At 42.5% G+C, this 25,813-nt stretch overlaps 1 protein-coding gene across 1 annotated transcript in view; it reads right to left on the minus strand.

Annotated features, from left to right (window-relative positions):
• PRKG1 (protein kinase cGMP-dependent 1) overlaps positions 1–25,813 on the minus strand; it is a 1,043,514-nt gene that overhangs the window by 293,948 nt on the left and 723,753 nt on the right. Inside the window, exon 5 of the mRNA XM_025203354.1 lies at positions 15,193–15,256. Coding sequence (XP_025059139.1) covers positions 15,193–15,256 — 64 coding nt within the window. The remainder of the gene's footprint in view (positions 1–15,192; positions 15,257–25,813) is intronic.

Raw genomic sequence — 25,813 nt, forward strand, 5'->3', positions numbered from 1 at the left:
CTACTGGCTGTGAAGCCCCCATCTGGGTCTGGCAGGTGCACAGCAGGTCACATCCAGGCAGCAGCCCCCACTGCCAGACGGCTGCAGTGGGTAAAGGGTGCAGGGAACTCTCAGGGCTGTTTCAGCAGTTCAGCTGGCACAAGGGATAGTATCCCCAGGTACCAATTGGCTGGGCCCCAGAAGCTCCTGAGAGCAAGTAGCCCTGAGCTACTTGCCAGGGCAGCATTTTGTACTGATGGGGCCAGGACAGGGCAGCTTTTTATACTGCTGGGGATAGCACAGGTGCTGGCCCCGGGCTCTAGCTCCCCCTGGCTGCAGATCCAGGAGGAGCCAGGCAGGGTTATTTTGCCCCAAGTGGCACAATTTGCCCCACACCAAAGCACATGTCTGGGCACATGCGCTGAGGCAAAAAGCCCCGGCTCAAATTTGCACTGCTTCTATTTGAACTGCTGCAAGCGCGTGTGCTTGCATGTGTGGATGAACCCAAGAGGATTTCTTTTAATGTTGGCAAAATATCATCATTTCAGAATTATGTTAAACAGTTTTAACTGAAAATTGAAAGAAAAATTCAGCTTTAGGCAGACACCCAACATGAAAAATTTCAGATTAAACAATTTATATTTGGCAACCTTATAAGAAACTGAAAACAGTCCTAAAATATGTCAGGCTACCTTAATTATAGGCATAATTTCCAGTGCTGCTAATAGATATACATTTTTTTCAAGGCTATAATACTTACTTTTGAAAAGTTCAAACAATACAGAACGATTTATCTGAAGGAAGACAAAATGTTTAAATCAAGTTATCCATCATGGGATGGGGCCCAAACTAATAAAATAATATTTTCCTCAAATAAAATAAAGAGAGCAAGATCTTAGTCCAAGCACATAAAACTGAGGGCCCTCTGATTCTTCACTGTAGTACCTTGAGTAGACTCTTCCTCCTAAATCAGTACTCTCTAGCCTGTCCTTTGTCTGCCAATTCCAGCATCCTCTCTTTCTGCCTATAATTTTCCTCCACTCACCACTGGTACTAGTTCCTTTTTTTTTTCTGAAATTCATTCTATAAGCCTAATGTGAAAGAGCTGCACAGAAAAAGATACAAAAATGATCAAGTGTGGTGAGTTGTGGCTGTTCCATTCTATTTTACAAAGATTCTTATACAATCATTATCGCTGTCGAATCTGAGCATCTTCCAGTAGTGCAATAAGCAACATGAATAACATCTGTTAACGTTTGTTCAAGATGAATCATCATTCTTAATTGCTGATATAAGACTCTGTGCACTGAACAAAAAAAGCTATTCTTGTTAGATGATCAGAGTTCTAAGAAAGCTTTTCCTAATTAAAGGCCTGATCCAAAGCTCATTTTAATCAACTGGGTCTTTACCACTGACACCAACAATTTTTCAGCCCTGCCTTCCCCTGCTGACTCCCACTGAGCATGCTATCCTCCACACTTCCTATCTGTTACCCACCCACACAGATATAACTAGTGATAGCTGTGATTACTTACTACTATTATTTCACAGAAATTCTTATTCTGAAATTGTTGAAGTTCTATGACAGTGATTGTGAACCAGGGTCCTGGGGTACCTTAGGGTGCTTCCAGATCTTTTCAAGGATGCCACGAGGTATGAGGAAATAAGTGAGGAGATAAGCAGATAAACTAATCAGGTATGTGCAGGCTTAGGCTTTTCCCTACCTAGATGATCCCCCGTATGCACTGCCAAGCCCCTCTGCAAGGAAGAGGCATGGTAATCTATAAATTAGTTTTTGAAATTGGGTGCCACTCAGGTGGGGGTACTTCAAGTCTACGAAGTTTGAGAACCACTGTTCTATGACAATAAGGCTCAAGAGAATAACATTTTGTGGTCTAGGGGGAGGAGTAGCCGTGTGCTCCCCACCAGTATCTGGCTCTCTGCAAACAAAAGGAAAAACATTTAAGAGTTGAGTAATCCAGAAATTATCGTGATCAGAATTCAGCCATAATGATCATAATTCAGCCAGGGAGAAAAAAGGTATAGCAAAAGCTTTGTTATACGGCATCCATGGGGGACGGGGGGGGCCGGAGCACAAAATATGCTGGCTAACTGAGAGGCCTGAGTGCCGGATAACAAAATATGCTGGCTAACTGAGAGGCCTGAACAGGCTTCTTTGCCTGCTTGGGCCACTACCTCTCCCACTGAGTCTGGGGTGTCGCCGCCCCTCCCGCAGGCCCCACGGGCTCCGACAGACAGGGAAGCGGGCCCCATGCAGGCTGCTATGCTCCAGGGTGTGGGGGCTTGGTGAAACCAGAAGTGCCACTGTGGGCACTTCTAGTTTCACTTTTACTTTACAAGCCAGCATGCTGGTTAATAGAGCATGCCTGCTTCTAAGGTGCCGGTTAAGGCAGTTTTTACTGTATTTCTATTCCTTCCCTCCCCTTTCCCTGTAAAATGCATCAATATCTGCATGCCTTCTCTGTGTTCAAGAGTGGTATAGACTGCCAATAGGGTAGTCAAAAAAGCTTTCTGGCTGCAGGAATTCTAATAATTAATTCGGATAGTCCCAATCTGAAGTACCAAAGGAAGAATCATCGCTCAGGTAATGTATATTGATATGAAGGTGGCCTGCACAATAACCTGGTAAGTAGTAAGGAAAAAAACCACAAGAATACTTCTTGTATTATGGAAGAAAGTGAGATTTGGGTATATCAATCATTTATCACACGTATACATTTTCAGTTAATCATGAGTGATAGTTTTGTATAGCAAACACTGTGAATGGAATTCAACTCATTTGCAATTCAGAGATTCATCATTATTTTCCAAAGCACATCAACTATATTAAACTGCTAAGCATATCATTACATGGCACTTTGGAATACATTCTAACATTTTCTAGAGAGCTAATTTAGAGTTCATCATGGATCCCTTTTTGTTTGCAAACTGCCTACATTATAATGCAGTGCTAGAAATCTAGAATTGGTTAGCCATATTTTCAAAAAGCAACTGCATGAATATAAGGCCAGTAGTAATGAGATACCAATGTTGTTTATGCTAAGCATGAGAGTAACTCTTAAAACAAAGGGTTCCACTAGGAAAATGAAGGTACTGTCTCAAGGAAAAACAAGAATTTTGGGCTTGTAAACACATGCAGTTTCTTAATGCAGTTTCTTCAGCTTTAGGTTGATGGGCTTTTAAATACATTTCTTGTAAAGAATCAATAAGCCTATTGTAAGGCTTTCTATTTTTACCTAACTTTTCCTATTTCTTATACATATTTTTTGTTTATGAATTATCTCATCCTTCAGAGGCATAAGAAGCAGTTTTTACACCCTAGGCAGCAGCAGAGGTAGTAGATGGTAATCTTGCACCCTCTCTATATTTATGCCTAGGGCTAGTACCATACCCTGCAGGCTAGATAAGCATCTCTGGGCCTGTCTGTGGGCTGGATTAGGCTACACCAGAGCCAGTGTGCAAGGCTTGTTTGGCAGGTTGCCATGTGCTGGCCACATGAGCTGCAGGCAGTGTGTGCCAGCCCTACTTCAAGGCTTGTGCTGCCAGCTGCGCACAAGCTATACCTGGTGCTGCAGGCACTACCCATGGCCTAGAGGGCTGACCTGGAGCATATGCTGAATTTGGCAACTTCACCAGACTGACCCCGCAGTTAGTGGCTAGTCCAAATCAGGCTGTGCTGTAGGCAGCACATAGGACCAGCCTTCTAGAGCATAGGATACACTGTGCACCCCATGCCAGCCCTTTGTGCCACAGGCAGTGCCCATGGTGCTGGGTCCAGCTCATGTATTGCTGGCAGTGCATTGCTGGTGTACTGCACACAGCACATAGGCTGGACCCAGTACCATGGGTATTACTCACAGCACAGGGGGCCAGCCTGGAACATGCACTACATGCTGCACCCTGCCAGAGCAGGCCTGTGTGCTGGCCCTAGCATGGCCTAACCTGGACTAGCCCCACTCTGCAGCGCCTGCTGTGCCAGATTCAGGCCATGTGCCAGACCACATCCATACAAGACATAAAACTTGCGGGGTCAGTCCGAGACCAACAGGCTAGATCCAGCCAGTAGGCCATATCTTTGACACTCCTGGTCTAAATAAACTGATGCAGTGAGTGGGAAATCTTTAGCTCTTCCCATTACATGTAGGTAAATCTTGACAAATCCTGTCACCACTCAAAAAAATTCTCTCTCTCTCACAGCTGCAATTGTTAAAACTTTGTTTTTTAGTATGGTTTATCCATCAGTTTTGGGGCAAAAGTATATTCCGAAGGGGCCAGGAGAGCTTCCCATGAAAACAGAATTTAGGTTGGAATACATTGTCCATGATGTATTATAATTATGACAGTGGTAAGTCATGTGACTAATATCCGTTATGTCCTATTGTCTTAATTTGTTGTGCATTATCTCTCGTAACAAGACTCACTTTGCATTAAAGCATGTTCATGTTAATTTTCTATTGGAAGCACAGTAAGAGGAAATATACTATGCTAATAAGCCAACATTCATAAGCAACTTTAGCAAAGCAGGAAGCATGCGTGACAGAGAGAAAATAAATGACAGTTCTGTAGGAAGGAATAATCTGTGGGCCTAAATTCAGAAGTGGCATTACTTTAACTAAGGAAAAGCTATCAAGCAGTAAACATTAAGAAAATACAATTGATGAGTATTGGGATAACACACCAAAAACATTATGTGGCATTTTATTTTTAAAACTATTAACTTCTGGTGGGGTTCCAACTCTAAACAAAAGTTCTCCTACTCCAGAGGTTTTTTCACTGGTTACTTAGCAGCTGCATTGCATTAAAACCCCTCAAAGTTCATAAGCTAGGCTTTCTTTGCCATTTCAGGATTACAATATGCTTATGCAAGCTATTTGGCATTTACTGGTCATATTAAAAAGTTAACAGGTTTTTTTTGACAATACACACAGTTCTCTAGAAAACGTCAGAATATCCACAACATGCTTTCTATAGTTTTGCAAATACTGAAAAGAACATTTAGAGAATGTCCCTATGCATTATTTTTATTATCATAAATACAGAACAAACAACAAGAAGATGATATATACAGTCATAATAAAGAAAAAGAGGTACAAATTGTCCTAGAAGCCCAGAAACACGTTATTCATTTGTACACTTGGCATATTTGGTAAGCCTAAGAACAAATAACCCAATAAAGTCAGAGAGCAGAAAGAGCAACTCCAACAGAGATGACTGTGACTTAGTTTAAAACTAAGTAAATCAAATGCTGAAATCACAAGGGCACTCAGATTTTTAAAGAAGTGGAAAAATACTATAGCTGAGACAAAATGTTTTAAAAAATTATAATAAAAAGTCAGTTTCATAAGTTTTCAGACAATAAAAATATAATTAACATGTAGCAGGCCAGTTCCTTGGCTTTGGTCTGGCTTCTACACACAGCTCTGGCACCACAAAAGAGACAGAAAGTTGGTATACACCAGCTAACAAGGGTTCTGGCTCCATGCCCAGGGATAAGACTAGAACAGACCATGCTCTGGTGATTCCCCAGCTAATGGAATGGTCTTTCATGGCCAGTAACAGCTGGTATGGTTTAAAGTAGCTACGAGGATGCTCTAAACTATGCTGATTAGGGAGCACAGTAAAATTTGCCCCAGTTATGAGCTGGGGTTCAACTCCACATTGTGGTCAAATAACCTAGATGACATATTAGTAATTAGCGCTTGGATCTGTTCATATTGAAAGCACTGGAAGTGGTACTGTTTTCACACTAGTATAAGTCATAAGTAACTTTACTAAATAGGCTTTTGCCTCATGCCACTCTGAGCCTGTTAGTCTCTAAGGTGCCACCCTGTCCTATTTTTTGTCTTCATGCTAGCACAGCTAAATATCTCTCTGGTAATACTAAAGTTAGGTCATTGTTAATCTATTAGAAGAGAGAGAACAGAATCATGGTCAAATTTTGCTAATCATAATCCATATGTAATTCATTTTTGCTAGATCATTTTAATATTTAACAACTTTAAAAATGTGATCCTACATTTGCCATTTTCCCATCATCTTTGTGTTAACATTTATTTCTACATTCATCTTGGATAATGGATAATTAAAGCAGGTCTTTAGCCACTGGTTTCAGCTAGCAGATTTCAGAACCATGAGAAAAAAATTATGGAGCTTCAGAACAGCGTTACTTACATCAAAAAGTGTATTAAATTGTAACATTAAGAACAAGAACATTCCTTGCAAGAAACTCTACTAAGCCAGTCTGTTTAATTTAATCTTAGTTACAGTAGCAGCGAAGATGTCTACTTTGCTGTTTAATTTAAATATGTTAAATGTTATTATTTATTAAAATATGATCTATAAAAACAAAAATTGTGCAAGGAATGCAAACATTTTGGGCCCCAAAGGAAACTTGACGTAATTTCTGTAATGATGTAATGCCTGGTAGGCATACATACTGGGTCACCCAGTCTACACTAGATAGAACGAACTTCCACAATGATCTCCATTCATCACAGAAGTTAATCCAGTGTGGCCTTATGTAACTGGCTTCTGCCAGGTATTGGTTACACAGAGCAAACCACAGTAAAAAAGAAATATAGCCTTCTACCAGAGCCCTAATATAAATTCTATTACCATGATTCAACAGATGTTTCTGTTATTTTCAAGTTAGGATTCAAGGAGCTTTTCTGCCCTGTCTTTGTCTTTCTGTATAATGTCACAGGAGCTAAGTACCAAGATAAAGTGAAAGGGCCAAATCTTACTAGCTTTACTTATGTAGAGTGGTCTTAAAATTCTTATAAATACTTGCCTTTATATTTTTGTTCATATTTTTTCCATCTTAAGGGTTTTTTGGCAGCTACAGTGTAGCTTGAAATGTACTGACTCATATATTTTCATTTTACTCACTTGTACATTTTCTTTTAAAATAGATATGGAGTTTAATGTTGTTTACATGATTCAAACCAACTGAAATCTGTTTCTGATTAGGCTTGTGTTGTCAACATATGCAGACTGAATTTGGTGAAAGTTTATTTATAGCATTCTTAGCTATTATGCCTCTTTTCCTCTAATAGAAAAAAACAATTATCTGACAGTAAGGGAAGTAAAAATTACTAAGGAAACTTTATAGTTCTGCTTGACAAATATACAGCTTCCTTGGATATCTAGGATAAAAGGGGGCTGCAGAATTTCCCCACATGTTAAATAAAGAAAGCAGAGGAAATGTAGCATTGCATTATTGAACTAAAATGCAAGCTTTTAAAAAATTCAACTGTTACTCTTCTGATTCTTTAAGAAACATGCTTTGAAATTCTTGCTTAGAGTTTATAGGATCTATCAGTTTTGATTATGGGCACACAGAAATCATTAAAAAGAGATTCCCAATATGTTTTGCACATATGGATTGCATATAATTAAAGCATACAGATTACACTTACAAAACATCTCATTAACTGTGCATACAATACTTAATAATGGACAATTTTTTTTAATGTAGATGAATAATTAAGTAGAGAAATTCCACACTGTGTGAACAATCTACTTGCAATACAATTAAAATATTTTAATCCACCTTGTAAATTTAAGCAGACATCCACAAAAATGTTTGGCAGACTCATAAAAAGGGAGATATCACTAAAGAGCAGCTCAGGGATTTTTTTAGGGGAAAAAAATCCAGATATTTATTATATTGTTGGAAAATGTTATTGAAATCAGTCTTGAGAAAATCTTTACCCAGAAGGATCCTCAGGAATGAAATTGCTGGTGCTGTAGAATAGTATACAGTCTATCTAATAGGCAAAGCTTTTATCTAGGATTTGGTGGGGCCTAGTTGAAGACCCTGCTTTGGCTGACTGTCACTCTCTCCTGCTGGAGCTGTTTCACTTTGTATAAATAATTAAATATTTGGTGAGCTAGTGACTTTACAGTCCACTAATCTGGGCCTATTGTTGACATGAGATAGGTAGGAATATAAAGGACTGGAAACTATGCAATCACCCTAGCTATCAGACTCTTCTGAAAGGAAGTCTACTACATTTTTCTTGTACAAATATTTTGAAAGGTCTAGCTTTTATTTTATAGTGGAATAAAAACAAATGTCTAAACATCACCAACTTCCATGAAAGGAAGCCTTTTATCTTTTCATCACTCGGAATTGGAAACCAATAAGTAATCATAGAATCACAGAAAATTAGGGTTGGAAGGGACCTAAGGAGGTTTTCATAGATTTCATAGACATTAGGGCTGGAAGGGACCTCGAAAGATCATCAAGTCCAGCCCCCTGCTCCAGGGGCAGGAAGTCAGCTGGGGTCACAGGATCCCAGCAAGATAAACATCCAATTGACTCTTAAAGGAGTCCAGAGTAGGTGCTTGCACCACACCTGGAGGCAGTCTGTTCCAGGTCTTGGGGGCTCAGACTGTAAAGAAGTTCTTCCTTATGTCCAGCCTGAAATGGTCTTGGAGAAGTTTGTGACCATTTGACCTTGTCATCCCTTGGGGTGCTCTGGTGAACAGGCATTCCCCCAGATCCTGATATACACCCCTTATATACTTATAGGCACCCACCAGGTCTGCCCTGAGCATGTGCTTTTCCAGGCTGAAGAGTCCTGTGGCTCCCAGCCTTTCATCATAAGAACTGTTTTCCAGCCCTCTGATCATGTGTGTGGCTCTCCTCTGCACTCTCTCAAGCTCCTCCACATCCTTTTTAAATTGTGGAGCCCAGAATTGGATACAGTACTCCAGCTGCAGCCTCACCAAGGCCGAGTACAGGGGGAGAATGACATCCTGGGATTTTCTAGAGAAGCATCTATGGATGCAAGCCAGAGTTTTCTTCACTTTGCCGGCTGCATCATCACATTGGTGACTCATATTCATCTTGTGGTCAATCATGACCCCCAAGTTCCTTTCGACTGTGGTGCTAGTAAGTGTAGCACTGCCAAGCCTATAAGCATGCTGCGGGTTTTTCTTCCCACAGTGGAGTACCTTGCATTTTTTGGAGTTGAAGGCCACCACGTATTTGTCTGCCCATTTTCCGAGCCTGTCAAGGTCAGCCTGGATCACCATCCTGTCCTCAGGTGTGGACACTTTAGCCCAAAGTTTGGTGTCATCAGTGAACTTGGCCAGTCCTTTCCTGACACCAATGTCCACATCATTAATGAAGATGTTGAAAAGGATAGGACCAAGGATGAAGTCTTGGGGGACCCCACTGCTCATGGTGCACCACAATGCTTGACTTCCATCAACTACCACTCTCTGGGCCTGACCTCAAAGCCAATTCCTCAGCCAGCGGACTGTGATGTAGCTGAGGCCACAGTTGGCTGCTTTTCTATAAGACGATCGTGGGATACCAGATCGAAGGCTTTTTTAAAGTCAAGATATATGACATCAATGTCTTCTCCCTTGTCCAGGTGATATATCACCTGGTCATAGAAGGAGATGAGATTGGTCAGGCGAGACCTACCCGCAACAAACCCATGCTGGCTATCCCTCAAGAAGTTGCCTTCAGCCAGTTTGTCAAGAATGGTCTCTTTGATGATTTTCTCCAAGATCTTCCCATGGATGGAGGTCAGGCTAATGGGCCTGTAGTTCCCTGGATCTACTTTCTTCCCTTTCTGGAAGATAGGCACCACATTGGCCTTCTTCCAAGCCTCGGCCATTTTGACTGAGCACCACAAGTTCTCAAAGATCCATGCCATTGACAAAGCTATGATGCTTGCCAGCTCCTTAAGTACCCTGGGGTGTAAGCTGCCTGGGCCAGCTGACTTGAAGGTGTCCAACCTCTCAAGGTGTTCCTTCATATGGTCAACATTGATATGGGGTAATAACTCTCCCTTGCCCTGGCCGTCCCATACTGTATTGGGCAGGGCCATCCCTTGGGGCTGGTGAAAACCTGATGCAAAATACCTGTTGAACATGTTGGCTTTTTCCTGGGCGTCAGATATCAGTTGACCTATATGGTTTAGCAGGGGTCCAATGTTACCCATGGTCACTGCTGCCCAAGTTACCCTAGGTCATCCAGTTCAACTCCCTGTTCAAATAAGGACCATCCCCAACTATATCATTCCAGCAAGGGCTCTGTCTAGTCATGTCTTAAAAAACCCTAAGGATGGAGATTCCACAACCTCTATGGGTAGGGTGACCATACCTCCCGGTTTGGCTGGGACAGTTCCAGATTTTGTAGGCTGTCCCTGTCAGTTGGTGAAAATGGAAACAAAAATCCGGATTAGTGCCACCCTGCCCACTTCCTGGGCAGTGGCTGGAGGCAAGCAGCAGGCTGGGCTGGGTACCATTCCTTCTTCCTAGGGCAGGGATCCACCAGGGTGGGACAGGGAGAAAGTGCTGCTGTGAGTGTGGGCTGCTTCTGTGTGCATGCATACATGGTGCTCTGGGTCAACTTGTATTTCAGTTCCCTTTGTCACCCTCCTGCCCCCCTGACTGGCTGAAGGCAGGGGCAGGGATTGGCAGGGGATGAGTGGAGGGTGGGGCAGTGTCCTGGATTTCCTAAAAAAAAATGTGGTCACCCTATCCCTGGGAAACTTGTCCCAGTACTTTACTCTTGTTGCTAACAAACTTGGAGAAATCCTTCTTGTTACCCTTCATGTCCCTTACTAGCTGCAACTCCAGTTGTGCTTTGGCCTTTCTGATCTCATTCCTGCATACCTGAGCAATACTCTTATACCCCTCCCTAGTTATTTGTCCACATTTCCACTTCTTGTAAGCTCATTTTTTGTGTTTTAGCTCACTGAAGAATTCCCTGCTAATCCAACCTGGTCTTCTGCCATACTTGCTAGTTTTCCTGTGCATCAGGATGGTTCATTCCTGCACCCTTGGTATGGTTTCTTTAAGATACAGCCAGCTCTTCTGGACTCCCTTACCCATCAATCTGGCTTCTGAGGGTATCCTGCCCATCAGTTGCTTGAGTGAGTCAAAGTCTGCTTTTCTGAAGTCCAGGGTCCTTACTCTGCCACTCTCCATCCTTCCTTTCCTCACAATCCTGAACAAAATCATTCCATGGTCACTGCTCCCCAAGTTGCATCCACTTCTACATTTCTCACCAATTCTTCCCTGTTTGTGAGCATCAGGTAAAGAAGAGAACAGCTCCTAGTTGGTACCAAGAAGTTGTCCCATCCCAAACACTACCCAAAAACTTTCTGGATTTCCTGTTCACTGCTGTATTGCCCTCCCAACAGATGTCAGGGTGAGTGAAGTCCCCCATGAAAACCAGGGCCTATGATCAGGAAACTTCCACTAGCTGTTTGAAGAAAGCCTCATTCACCTCATCCTTCTGGTCTGGTGGTCTATAGCAGACGTCACCTTTGTTGCTCTCCTCTCTGACCCTAACCCAGAGACTTTCAACAGGCCTATCTCCAGTTTCATACTGGAGCTCTGAGCAGTAATATGGCCCTTTTGCATAAAGCAGAACTCCTCCTTCTCTTCTCTCCTGCCTGTCCTTCCTAAACAGCTTATACCCATCTGTGACAGTGCTCCTGTCATCTGAGTTAATCCTCCAAGTCTCTGTTACTCCAATCCTGTCATAGTTCCATGACTGTGTGAGGGCTTCCAGGGTGCAGACAGAGGAGTAGCTCCCAGCTGTAACTGCGAACGCTTTGCAGAAAGTGTTTTGAATTACAATTATCTCCCCGACCAAACAGAAGTTCACTGTTGGTTCCCAGGGGAAGGGAAATCTAGCTGGTTTCCCCTAGCAAAGGCCCCTCCTCTCTCCTAGTTTGTCCCTGCTTCAGAATGGGTGGGGGGAAAGAAAAGACAGGGAGCTCGTTCTAGGGGTTCCTCAGCCAGTGTTGAAGGGTGGTGTTGGTGAATTGGAGCCCCCTCAGCTCGGGGGTGGGGGGGTTCCAATACACCCTCCCCACCCTCCAGCAGGGGCTGAACAAACCTCAGACTGAACTCCCTCCACTCCCCACTCCCCCCCCCTTTTCTGAAAATATCTTGAGGCTGAGAGACAGTACAGGCAGAAAACAGAAGATGCTCTGTTTTGAAATGTCTTCATCTGACCCCTCATGCGATGAAGGTTTAGATTTTTGCCTGACTGGCCATTTTTTAAGCAGTCTGCAGCTGCACACCTGTGTTTGGTCATGGCTATAGACTGCTTTCTGTGGCCATATTGGGCAAAAACTGTCACTTCTATCTGCACCCCAAGTCTTCCTGCTTGTTTCCCAGGCTCTGTGCATTCATGTATAGACACCTGAGGTAACTAGCTGATTACTCTACTGTCTCAGGAAGAATGAGAAGCCCCTCCCTGCTTAGTGCTTTGTCCAGGTCACCTGCTTCCCCACTTACCTCAGGGCTTTGTTCTCCATCCCCCAGTGAACCTAGTTTAAAGCCCTCCTCACCACGTTAGCTAGCCTGTCTGAAAAAATTCTCTTCTCTCTTTTCATCAGGTTGATCCCATCTCTTCCGAGCAGCCCTCCTTGGAATGACATCCCATGGTTGAAGAAGCCAAAGCCCTATTGATGACACCATCTGCACAGCCATGCATTTATCCAGCCTGGGCCCTTTCCTTTGACCTCCAACTCTCCAACCACCACCACCCATCACTTCCTCTTATTGGCAGTGGCCTTGATCCTCTGACCCTTGGGGATGCCTGGCCCAACCTCTTCTAATAACAGGACATGCTCCTGCTCCTTTTCTCTGTTGCTAGGGCTCCAAATGTGTTCTCCAGGCAAACTGGTGGAGAGTAGACTTCTCTCTGCTGCCAGAGGTCACAAGCTTCCAGCTTCCATCTTTCAGCTTCCATTTTCATGGGAGGACATGTTCTTTCTTCCCTAGTGCCTCTGGCAGTCCTTCCTGCACAGTTCTAGAGGTCTGCTCCAGCATCGAATTGATGAAGTCCTGATGGATTCAGAGCCTCACCACCTCCTCCTGTAGCTCTCTTGCCTGCTCCCCAAGGGACACCACAAGGAGGCACTGCTCACATTGCAGACTTTCCCTCACGTGGCTGTCACTGGAAGGAACCTGCAAGCTAGTCTTCATAACACCAAACCAGGACCTGGGTGGAAGCCTTTACGGTGAGTGGTCCTGCCTGGACAGACACCTTACAGGTGCAAGAGGAAGAGCTGGCAGTAGCAGTGGCTCTGGCATTGCAATGTCCTTCAGCCATTTTTCTGGGCCTCTTAATTCTCCACCTTTCTCTTTCTGCCATTCTTTCCAAGCAGACCTTCCCTAGCAAGCTCCCCTGTAAGCTGGCCTGTTCACTACTTCTTGGTCTCAAAAGGTTCTCTTTTCCCTGCTAACCTGCTTCATCTCACCAAGCTTACAGTGAAGGAACATGAAAGAGTTGCCAGACAGACTCCTCCTTGCTCTGGACTCCAGTTAAACCATGGTTTAAGTACTGGTCTAGCTGCTGAGTTTTAGCTATTTACACTATGTATATATATGTAGTTTGGTTACTCTTAAATTTAAAAAGCTTACCTTAAAGGCTCCCCTTCAAAGAGGTGGGTGGCAAACTGACTTACGAACTGCTTGCAAACTGCCCTGGTTTGCTGCCCCTGTTCACTTGCCAAATCAAATAGTCTAATTTCTATTATGTACCAACTGCAAAGTAGTTAGGGGTGCCCTTATCTTCTGAGGAGACTTTTTTCCACAAGGGGGCAGTTGTTTAAATCAGGAATCACTTATGTAAACAGTGAGGCAGTACCGTAGCAAAGAAGTTTGGTGCCCAGGACAAGCCCATAGCAGCAGGTCACCCTCACCCCGTGCACAGATCCAGGGTGCACACAACCCCCCATGCTTGCCTGGGTGTGCACAGTGGTGGGAGCCACCCTCCCCCCACCCCCACGTCACTCCAGACAATCTGTTTGTGCTTCCGTCCCATACCCTGACCCAGTCGAGCGGTGCCTATTAGTGCCCCGCCACTTCAGCGCCCAGAGCAGTCACCCCACTCACCTCCCCCCGCCCTCCCCTTGCTATGGTACTGCAGAAAAAAAGAACAATAGTTTTTGGGAAATTGATCCTGGTAAATTTTTTATTAATGTTGAATGCCTTATTCTGCAATGGCTGACAAGGTGCCCACAAATCGTGCTCCATTTAGGAAAGGCAGAGCCAACCTATGCTGTGAAGAAAGTTAGAAAGTTCCAAGGGGTTTGCAATGATGAAATACTGGCTTCAATAAGGTCAATGTCAAAACTCTTATCAACTTCACTGGAGTTGGTGTTCATCCTAGATATCTAGAATAAGCATTAATTCGACACATCTCCTGGGCAACCCAGAAAGCATAGTTTTTATTATATTTGGACATATAATAAGGTTGCCCTTCCCTGCTGTAAACCTAATGGGAAAGTAGTGTTTGTACTGTTCTGCTTTCCTTCAGAGTATCTGGTATCTTCCAGTGTAAGTGCCTCTTATGAATACAGAAGGACATAATATTTTTCATTCCCTCTATCTGAAGGGTTTAACAAAGCTGATTAGTAGAACTTTTGTCTCAATGAATTGGCAAATTCTGTGAGAGGCAAGGATTCCTTAGGGTGATATATGTTATTGGACTAACTATGTGGTTGGGGTAAAGTTAGACAAGCTTTCGAACATAAGACCTTCTTCCTCAGCTCTATCTTCCTCTGATCTGTTTTACATTCAAAGCATGTCTAATGGTATCTCAACTACATAGTTGGTCCAATAAAAGATATCACCCTAAGAAATCCTTGCCTCTTGCATAATTTCTGGACCATTATGGCTACAACATCGCTCTTCCACTACCATAATGTGGCAAATTCTGACATAATTAAACTTTCTAAAGAGACTGTTGCATTTCAACAAAGTTCCTTCTGGTCTTGAAATCTTTCTGGTTTCTTGGAAGCTTCCCTGCCTAACTCCTGAGCAGTCTGCCTACTTGACTACCTCAGAGCTGGAGGTGCCACACCTTCCAAGGCCTGTAGTTCTAGGGCAGCCTACTAAGCAGGAAGCCCTGCAATCAGACTTAACAGTTCCCTTTTCCAAAAAATTCAACATTTTAATTTTCTTTCCAAATTGGAAAGGAACCAAGTTTTGAAATATCCAAATCCTCTGGGAAATGTTATTATTCTTTTTTTTTCTCACTTTCCTCCCCAACACATCTCTTACCTATTCCACATAAATGTGATCAGTCATGATTTGGACCAAAGCTATGACATTGTTTGTTCTAAAGGCAGTGCAAAATATGTGATTACTAGAACACCTATATCTCTTGAAGCTCAGACTATCATCAAAAATAAAATGACTTACCTCTTCAAGGACATCAGCAAGCTTACTGAGTATTTCTTCAGGAAGGCTCTGGAATGTTGGAACACTGTAATACAGAAAGGAAAAGAACTTTTGGTTAATGAATAAAGTTAGACGATGAAAAAAATCTAGTTTATTTCATTAGCATATGGATATGAGCTGTTACTGAATAAAATACTGTAAGAGTAAAACATGATTTTTATTACCAACACACAATGTGTTCTCAATCTTATACTGTAACATCAAAAAGGAATACAAATTTTAATTTAGCAAATGTAATTCTTTAGGACTGTTTGCCACAAAAAACCTATTGTGTATTCTGCTTATTTCTTTATATCTTGTCTGCTATGGTATAAGTATGCAGTGGTTTTAGAATAGTCAAACATGAGGAACAAACATTTTGGAGCTATACCTTTACTATATAAGATGTGCATGAACCCTATACTAGGTTGGGGGTCTGTTTGGTGTCTTGCATGATTTCTCTAGTTGTTTTACTAATGTGACATGTGTAGTCCCTACTTATAGGTAATGTCAAGCTGTATTTAACTTCATCATCCTTATGTTTATATGCATTGTGGTATTCAGTATAAAATGCATTTCTTTTATGTTACAGTAGGACCAGGATTGCACAATATGATAATGACTGTCAAGTGACAAAAAATGAGTTTTTTTGGCACCCAAGGAGAAGCTGAAAAGCAGTAATCAATACCTGACAGGAGTGTGTTGACTCACAAAGAAGCCCTCCCAGGCAAGGACACATTTACAATTTGAAAGAAACTATAACATGTGCAACACCTCCAGCTCTTTGAACTTCTGTACTTAGCCCTAGTTGGGAGAATCACCTCTGCTAAGAGCTGGCAAGACCTAGGCAAGACTGGTACAGTCAACGTGCCACAGGCGAAGGACTTGGTCCCTGGCATATCTCAGCTGGTTCTCAGTGGTGAAGCAACAGATGACAGGGCAGGATTTGGAGCAGAAGGGTGTCTCTGAAGGTGTAAGAGTGTGCATCAGAAGTGCACCCAGGCCATATCTAGGGTTGGGGCATATCACAAAGTGAAATGTGGATCTTTTTTTCAACGCTTATATTAGGAAAAGTGCTAAATTAAGCTGCATTCCATACTGTTCCAATAATAGATATTAATGTCCAATTTCTTCTTGCCCCACTTCAACCGCAACAAAGAAAAACACCAGAGAGACCAAATCCAATAAGAATTTAAGAGAAGATTGGTTGAAAGTTGAGACGATATGCTTGTAATAACAAAAGTATAAAATATGAGGCCACCTAAGTGCAGCCAAGAGTTGTGGGGAAAACAGCACTGGACCACTTTTACTCTTAAGGTTGCTGAATAGATCTGGTAAGAAATTTTACAATTACACATTATTTTCTGAGACATACCAATTCATCAAACAAAATATTTGCCAGAACCCACCAACTATAATAAGACTCACGCACTTTAAAACAGCTCTCAGCCTTTCTGATTTGCTCTTACATTCTTTTAAGCACAGCTGTTAAGCACACTTGTGTGAGACAATTCCTGAACTGGTATTTTCATAATCTGGAGTTTAGGTTTAGGCTTCTAAATCTAAAAGGGCTACTTTTCAGAACTTTTCATCACTCATCAGCTCCCAATTAACTAACTGGCAGCTAATGGATGATCAATTTTTAAAAATTAAATACCTAAATCAAAATTTAGGATCACAATTTTGTGTCCTATCTTGCAAACCTTGACTCAGGAGTAATGGAAATATTAATGCATGACACACACAATTCTTGAAAAAGACATGCATGTGATTTCCTTCAGGTAAATCATGTTAATGTTAGAGTAAGCCTGAAGATTTACTCACATTGTTGTTATGATTCAAATGATCTTTTAAACCACTAGAAATATTTTTTTACAAAATGCATATTTTAAAGTCCTCACAATTTAAAAAAAATCTATCTTTAAGCAACTTTATTTCAGTTGTCTTTCAGCTTTTCTTGCTGAAAAGAAGTTGGGGAAACTAACTAATTCCTTTCCCTTTCTGTTCCACACAAGAAGTTATCTTCTGTGTCCTGAAAGTGTTTTAATGCATAATTTGTTAGAAAGATGTTGTCAAAAGACATAAACTTCTGGTTCCACTATTGATACAGAATTAGGAAGCAGGAAAGCAACAAGCTGAGGCTTCTACACCCACCTAGAGAAAGCCCAAAATCAATCAGATATATTAATTATACAATTAATTATGTACTGATTCTATAATTATATACCATTGATTACAAAAAATTCCCAGAGTAATGTAGATCATTTCTTGTTCTAATTAGTGATCAAAATAACTTATATAGATCCATCTTTTCCAAAATGTATGTCCAAGCTTTCTGTCATTTTCCTATAGAACACCTTTCATGGCAGTGCATGGTGCTGTACAGTAGCAAAGTAAAATAATAGGATAGACCTTGGGGCCTCTGCATATCAGACAGTCATTATTCCTGCTCCATCACTCCCATAAACAGAAGAAGGAATACACTGACTGAGAACAGTATCTTCTGCAGAATGACAGTTGACTAAATTCTGCCTCTGGTTACGCTGTAAAACTTCAGCTTCATTAGACTTAGACTGAAATTAAACATTATATATGTTTACTGAAAATTATTTCTTGATGAGGACATAAGAAATATCCCAGGCCTAACCCAGATGTTGCACAAAAAGAGCAATGTATCCTGCCAAAAGCCAGTAGAAAAAAATGTTCTCTTGTCCCTTTACAGCTTGAAAGGAAGGGGCCTTTTCCATAGTATACCAGGTAATTTATCTCAATTAACTATGATATCCTATTGTTGAAAGCTTAGGATTTTAAACAAATTCAGTTCACAGTATGAAAAGGTGATGGTAGGAAGAGGAATGTCTTAGTTTCATCATTGCAATGGAGCAGATAATTAAACCATTAAAATACTGACAATGCATAAGTCCTAAATAAATTAGATCCCAGAACAATAACATTAATTGCATAATAAACAAAATGTCTTTAAAAGCAAGGATTTGTGATAGTTTACAAAAGGACTGGTGTGTTTCTGAATGCCCTGGTTCATACAGGTAGTGTGTATTCCCTTTTTGTTGAATAGACTCCAGTTAAACATCTACCTAGAAATAATACATTTATGAAACGGAGTAGGAACCAAAAGGCTTTTAACCTCAATTTGTAATGATGTACATTTTAACTAGTGATATAGTATCTTTGATGAAGGAATAAAAATATAAAATTTAGAGAATTTAAGCCTCTCTTATAGCCACAAACAAATATATACTTGAACTCTTCCAGTGACATCATCAAATTGATGGAAACAAGAATCCATTTCCTGAAATCCAACTATTTTATATAGTTACTTATGAAATTTAACATTTAAAAATATAAGCCTCTATAATTAGTTAGATAGATATCTAGGTACATACTTATTTAATCACCCACATATAAAAACTGTAGCTGAAAATAGGCAGGATATCAGTGAAAGGACCAGGAAAAGAGAAAAATGTGACCAACTGGTGATACAAGAATCATTATTAGGTTTTCTAACTTTATATAAAATATTTTTAGTAGGTGGTAAAAAAAAATCTAGATTTAGCCACTTTACAAAATTATAGAAGGCAAATTCTGAAAATGTCAAACAGGCTAGCAAATATTCTGAGTTTCCATGTTAATCATAAAGAAATATCTGTCAGGATTATTATATCTTTGGAAAAATGTGTACATATAGTACAAGTTCAGAAAGTATAATCTCAGACAAAAAGCTACAAATTAACTGTATTTTGAGCAGTGGTACCTTTACGTGATGTTCTGTTATCAACTGCAAAATTCACAAAACTGAATCCCTATTTGCCTGTATCCTGCAGAGAGCAAGAGATAGCAATCACTATTTCCTCAGTGTCTTAATAGGAACTTTTGAAGTTTCTAAAACAGAAGTATGGAACCAAAATTCTGGAGATGGATTTTTGGACCACAAGATAAAGGGATGTGGGAAGTGCAGATAGAATATCACCTCTTCTCCACCCAGTACCTGAACAAGTACCTGAACTACTTGCAGTGAATATTTTTTTCCCATTGCCTTAGATAATTATATCAGATATCCTCAGTAGTTTTAGTACCTTCTAATATAAAAAAGCAGGAAAGCAAACACTGAAGACAATGAGCTAATGCTGTGCAAGCCGTGAGGTTTGTAAGTGTATTGACTCCACCTAACTTCATTAGCGGGGCACAGCAAGGGATCAGAGAGGCTGTGTTCACCAGGGCGCCTCTTGGGGTAACAAGGAACAATGGTCACAAACTGACAGAGAGCAGATTTAGGCTAGATATTAGGAAAAACTTCTTCATGGTAAGGGTGGCCAAAATTTGGAATGGGCTTCCAAGGGAGATGGTGCTCTCTCCTACCTTGGGGGTCTTTAAGAGAAGGCTGGATAGGCATCTGGCTGGGGTCATTTGACCCCAGTGCTCTTTCCTGCCTAGGCAGGGGGTCAGACTCAATGATCTGTTGAGGTCCCTTCTGACCCTAACATCTATGAAGCTATGAAGCTATGAATACCATTACTTTTAGGATGCCCCTTCGCTCCTGGCATACCTCAAATGCAAACTGAAATCATGCCTCAAATTAATAAGGTCTTGCATACTAACTGATTTGCAGACTGGTGATTAAGAACTGGAGGTGTAATATTGTATATAGCTAGTTAGATCAGGATTTCACTAAAGGTATCCAGAAAACAAGGAAACCAAGAGAAGAATGTAGAAGCGAATCCCTTACTGGTGAATTGTCATTGTAGGTGCCCAGACCAGTGCTCAGTTGCTACTTAGGCCTGGAGGTACTAAAATCTCACTGCACTTAAGGGGCACACAAGCATTCAATTCAGTTGGTTGGGATTCAGCTACTTTGTTTAAGCTGTTTAAAGTTTAAACTGAAATCTATACAAGTGTGCATAAGGCAGTCTGTATACTCTGTAGAGCACACAGACAGAGTATACAGACAGCCTCTGGAGAGACAGAGCATTCAGACAGCCTTATGCACACTTGAAGAGATTTCAGTTTAAACTTTAAACAATTTAAACGAAGTAGCTGAATCCCAACCAACTGAATTGCAATGCTAAAAGCACCCAAGCAGGGGGACCCAGAGCACTTGTCCCAGAGCAGGCTCCCCTTTCTGCCAGTGCCACGAAACAGGTGACAAGAACCCAGGCCACCAGTCAGGGCTGATTGGCTAATATTCCTAAGGGATCACTCCACCTCCCCACCACTCGTAACTAGGACCTGGTTTAAATTGTGGGCCCAGCCTGTGGCAAGGGCTCCTTTAATCTTGGAGTTCCCCCCACGTGTCCCTCCGTCGCTGATTGTCAGAAGGACTTTGTTGCCCCTGCCACTCGCTCCTGACATCAGAAACGAATGGCAAGGCTGACGAAGCCCCTCTGCCAATCAGCAGTAGGGGATGGGGGGCATGTGGGGGGAAATGCAAGATTAAAGGAGACGCCATGCTATAAGCTGGGCCTGCAATTTAAACCAGGCCCTACTCATAACCCTTCCTTCCTCCCTCCTTCCTTCCCTCCCTCACAGCTGTCAGACAGCAGACCCCGAGTGGGTCTGCAATCTTTTGGATCATACAATCATAGAAAACTAGGGTTGGAAGGGACCTCAGGAGGTCATCTAGTCCAATCCCCTGCTCAAAGCAAGACCATCCCCAACTACATTATTCCAGCCAAGGCTTTATTCAGCTGGGTCTTAAAAACCTCCAAGGACGGAGATTCCACTACTTCTCTAGGTAACCAATTCCAGTGCTTCACTACCCTCCTAGTGATAAAGTTTTCCTAATATCCAACCTAAACGTCTCTTGCTGCAACTTGAGACCATTACTCCTTGTTCTGTCATCTGCCACCACTGAGAACAGTCTAGCTCCATCTTGTTTGGAACCCCCCTTCAGGTAGTTAAAGGCTGCTATCAAATCCCCTCTCAGTCTTCACTTTTGCAGGCTAAATAAATCCAGTTCCTTCAACCTTTCCTCATAAGTCATGCGCCCCAGCCCCTTAACCGTTTTCGTTGCTCTCTGGTGGACTCTCTCCAACTTGTCCACATCCTTACTACAGTGGGACGCCCAAAACTAACACAGTACTCCAGATGTGGCCTCACTAGTGCCAAATAGAGGGGAATAATCACTTCCCTTGATCTATTGACAGCTCTTTTACTAATGTAGCTTAGTATTTTAGCCTTCTTGGCAACAAGGGCACACTGTTGACTCATATGCAGCTTACTGTACTGTAACCCCAAGGTCCTTTTCTGCAGAGCTGCTGCTAAGTCAGTCAGTCCCCAGGCTGTAGAGGTATGTGGGATTGTTCCATCCTAACTTCAGGACTTTGCAGTTGTCCTGGTTGAACCTCATAAGATCTCTTTTGACTCAACCTCCAATTTGTCTCTCTCTGAATCCTAGCCCTATCCTCCAATGCACCTACTAAACCCGCCAGCTCATTGTCATTTGCAAACTTGCTGTGGGTGCACTCCATCCTACCTTCCATATCATTAATGAAGATATTGAACAAAACTGGTCCTAGGACCAACCTCTGGGGCACTCCACTTGATACCGGCTGTCAGCTAAACATTGAGCCATTGATTACTACCCATTGAGCCCAACAATTTAGCTAACTTTCTACCTGCCTTACAGTCCATTCACCCAACCCAGACCTCCTCAGCGTCCTTGCAAGAATGTTGTGGGAGACTGTGTCAAAAGCCTTGCTAAAATCAAGGTATATCACATGCCCACTGCTTTCTCCACAGCCACAGAGCCAGTTATCACATCATAGAAGGCAGTCAGATTGATCAGGCATAACCTGCCCTTGGTAAATCCATGCTGACTGTTCCTAAGCACCTTCTTCTCTTCCAAGTGCTTAGAAATGGATTCTTGGAGGACCTGTCCCATGATTTTTCTAGTCTGTAGTTCCCAGGATCCTCCTTTTTGCTGGGACTGCCACTGATTGCTGCACGTTTTCAAAGATGATGGCCAGTGACTCTGCAATCACAACAGCCAACTCCCTCAGCACTCTCAGGTGCATCCCATCCACCCTCATGGACTTGTACACACGCAGCTTTTCTAAATAGTCCCTAATAGTTGTTTCATCACTCAGGGCTGCTCACCTCTTCTCCAAACTGTGCTACCTGATGCAGTAGTCTGGGAGCTGACTTTGCCTGTGAAGACTAAAGTAAAAAAAGCATTGAGTACTTCAACCTTTTCCTTATTACCTGTCACTAGGTTGCCTCCCCCATTCAGTTAGGGAACCACACTTTTCCTGACTTTTCTCTTGCTGCTAACATACTTGTATAAACTCTTCTTGTTACCCTTCACATCCCTTTCTGTCTGCAACTCCAATTGTGCTGTGAACTTCCTGCATGCCCAAGCAATATTCTTATACTCCTCCCAAGTTTTTTATCCAAGCTTCCATTTCTTGTAAGCTTCATTTTTGTGCTTAAATTCACTGAAGAGTTCTCTGCTAAACCAAGTTGGTCACTTGCCATATTTGCTATTCTTTCTGCACATCGGGATGGTTTGTTCCTGAGCCCTCACTAAGGTTTCTTTAAAATACAATCCTGGACTCCTTTCCCTGTCAGACTGGTCTCCCAGCCTGCAGGGAACTGCCCATCAATTCCCTGAGGGAGTCAAAGTCTGCTTTTCTAAAGTCCAGAGTCCTTACTCTGCTGCTTTCCTTTCTTCCTTTTGTCAGGATCCTGAACTCAATCATCTTGTGGTCACTGCTGTCCAATTTGCCATCCACTTTTACATTCCCCACCAATTCTTCCTTGTTTGCGAGCAGTAGGTCAACAAGAGCATGGCCGCTAATTGGTCTTTCCAATGCTTACACCAGGAAGTTGTTTCAAATGCTCTCCAGAAACATCCTGGATTGCCTCTACACCGCTGTATTGTCCTCTCAGTAGAAGCTGGGGCTCTGGCTGTGGTTGGGGGGGGATTTGCCCACTGGGAGCTGGGGCTGTGATTCCTAGACCACAGCCACAGGCATGGCTCTGGCCATGGGGAGGGGGCTTTGCCTGCAGGCAGCTAGGGTTGGCCCTCATGACCATGGGAACAGCTGGGACTAGACTGCAGAGAGAGGCTTTACCTGTGAGCACCTGAGGGAGCACCCTCTCTCTCATGGCCACAACTAGGGCTCTCAACATAATGCAGGGGCTGTGTCTTTTCTGCAGTGGTGCAGCTGGGGCTCTGCACATGGGAAGCTCCACCACTGCAGCTAGAGCTCAGGGGTCTCAAACCCTGAAGCTGGGGTGGGGGAGGGTCCCCATATAGCACTTCAGAGCTCTGCACCCATACCATGCACCTTGCTGCAGGTGCTGGCTTTGATGTGCCCAGCATCTAAGTTTTTTAGATGATCAAAAGCCTGCATGGCAAAATTACCAGGACTAGTTAGCCAGAACAAGTGCTGCATCTAATGCAACTGTAACATTTTTGGTAACTAAGGTCTTTCAGAGTTAGTATTTTTGCATGGCTTTGTATTATACTGGCTAAGCATACATTCAATGTCCAATTATGGGCATATTCAGAAGTTTCTAAATCCTATCAGTGCTGACCAGCTGAAATTTGGGTCATGGCTAAATCCTAGAAAGATCCACAAACTAGTCATTCCCTGCTTGTCTTGATGGTGGCGGTGGTAGTTGTAAGTCATTTTTATGGCCTCTTTCATTCAGTATATATTTAATTAATCCATGCAAAGTGGAAGAGGAGGAACTGAGAGGTCTTGAGCACCAAATATGCTCCAAACATTTACTTGAAAGGTGAGAGTTCAAATCTGGGTAAGAATAGGATGGGGACAGGGGCAGAAGTGACACCCTGGGTGAATGCCCTAGTCCTCACCTATTTTGAAAAATGGGCAATTTCTTTCTCCACATCCTCTAGGGGAGAAGTCAGGGATGTATTTCTTCTCAGATGGTCAAAAAGTCAGATGCTACCTAAACTTTTATGCATCCCATTCTTTGACCCCTGGTGAGTCTGGATTCCTTAGATCAGGACTATAAAGTCTACTAGGCAACAAAGCACATAAAAGTTAAGTTTTGTAACATTCAGCACTGAAGTACTTAAATCAGGGCTGTTCAGCTTCTAAGTGGCAGGGGCCCAAACTCCCTGCAAATCACACTGGTGGGGACTGCATGCCTATGTGCCACATAAGGGAGAGGTACAGGCCTCGTGGACTGCATGAACAGACACTTGCTGCCCTGACTATATGCTCCACCTCCATTACTGCACTGCACACCTGGTCAGGTGCCTCCCACCACTGTACCATGCAGCTTCAGGCTCACCTCACAACTCCCTGCACCATGCCACTCCCAACTGGTGCAGCAGGAGTGATAGGAGGGAGTAGCAGCCAGGGAAGGAGACCAGGGGCTGCAACTTAACCCTTTGCAAGCCACCAGCTAGACAGCCATGACCTAAATCATCTAGCATCTAGCACATAGGTTCTCAACTTTTTCAGACAAGGCACCCCTCAGAAAATGCCAGCTCTTAAATTTTGACTCTTCTTATTACAAAAAAATAGATAAATTTTTCTGCTGCAAAAAAATTAGAAAGACCACAACAGATCAGAGGATTTTAAATGTAGCAAAACCCCCAGTTTTTCTTTTTTAATTTATTTTAAAATGCATTCCCTAACCATTTGTGACTTTTTCTCTCCCTCTCCATTCCCTATAGATAAGTATAAGTGAGATCAGACTTAGGATAAGCTTTAAACATTTTTATTTTGGTAGCAAGTTTTTGGTTTTGGATATTCACTGTTGTATATTGTATTATTATTAGGTTTCTATTAATTCTTATTGTTGTATATTGTATTATTATCATTTTTGTATTGATTTTTATTGTTTCATATGGATATTGTATGGTTTAGGCCTGTGTTTGTAAGTGAACCAAAGTCATGTCAAGTTTCCATTTTATGTCAAGCCTCCATCTTGTGTCCTCTGCCTGGGCATCCCATGTTGCAACTGTATGAGTCATGTACCCCTTCCATGTAAATTGGTTCCCAGATGAATGAGAATGATTGGGAATGATTGAAATACAATGGTAGCAGGCCTCTACTGAATGGCCTGTAACAACTGGGCCATCACCTCACATTGATTCATCAAGGAACCACAGACCTCACCCAGGAACAGAGACAAGAAGCCAGCATTTGAAAGACAAAGGACCCTGCAAAACCATCAACTTTCACCATTACAGTCACCCAAAACTGCACATCCCTACATGGAGCACACATGCTCAGTATGCCAGGGGCTGACCCTTGCCTGGGCATGCCTCCTGTCACTAGGGTCACACAAGGTCTGCCCCTATAAAAAGGGGCAGTGAAGACAGACCCAGTGGGATGCTCTCTCCATCTGAACCAGCACCATGCTACACTGCCTATCCACCCAGAGGCCCACTGGAGAAAGGCTCCAGCTGCTGGAGAAAACTGCAGGACAGCCACAAGGAACTGGGAAGCCTCCAACAGTAGGTGTTGCCAGCGAGCCCCCTCTGGACAACACCTACTGGACACAGACCCCTTTCCAGACTGGATAGGTAGATATTACCTGCACACCTCCTCCTACAATTTGGACTCTCTCTCCTCCTGGATTTCAGTGGACTTCAGCCCCTTCA

The sequence above is a fragment of the Alligator sinensis genome, unplaced genomic scaffold, assembly GCF_000455745.1.
Source record: "Alligator sinensis unplaced genomic scaffold, ASM45574v1 scaffold543_1, whole genome shotgun sequence".
Classification (NCBI taxonomy): domain Eukaryota; kingdom Metazoa; phylum Chordata; order Crocodylia; family Alligatoridae; genus Alligator; species Alligator sinensis.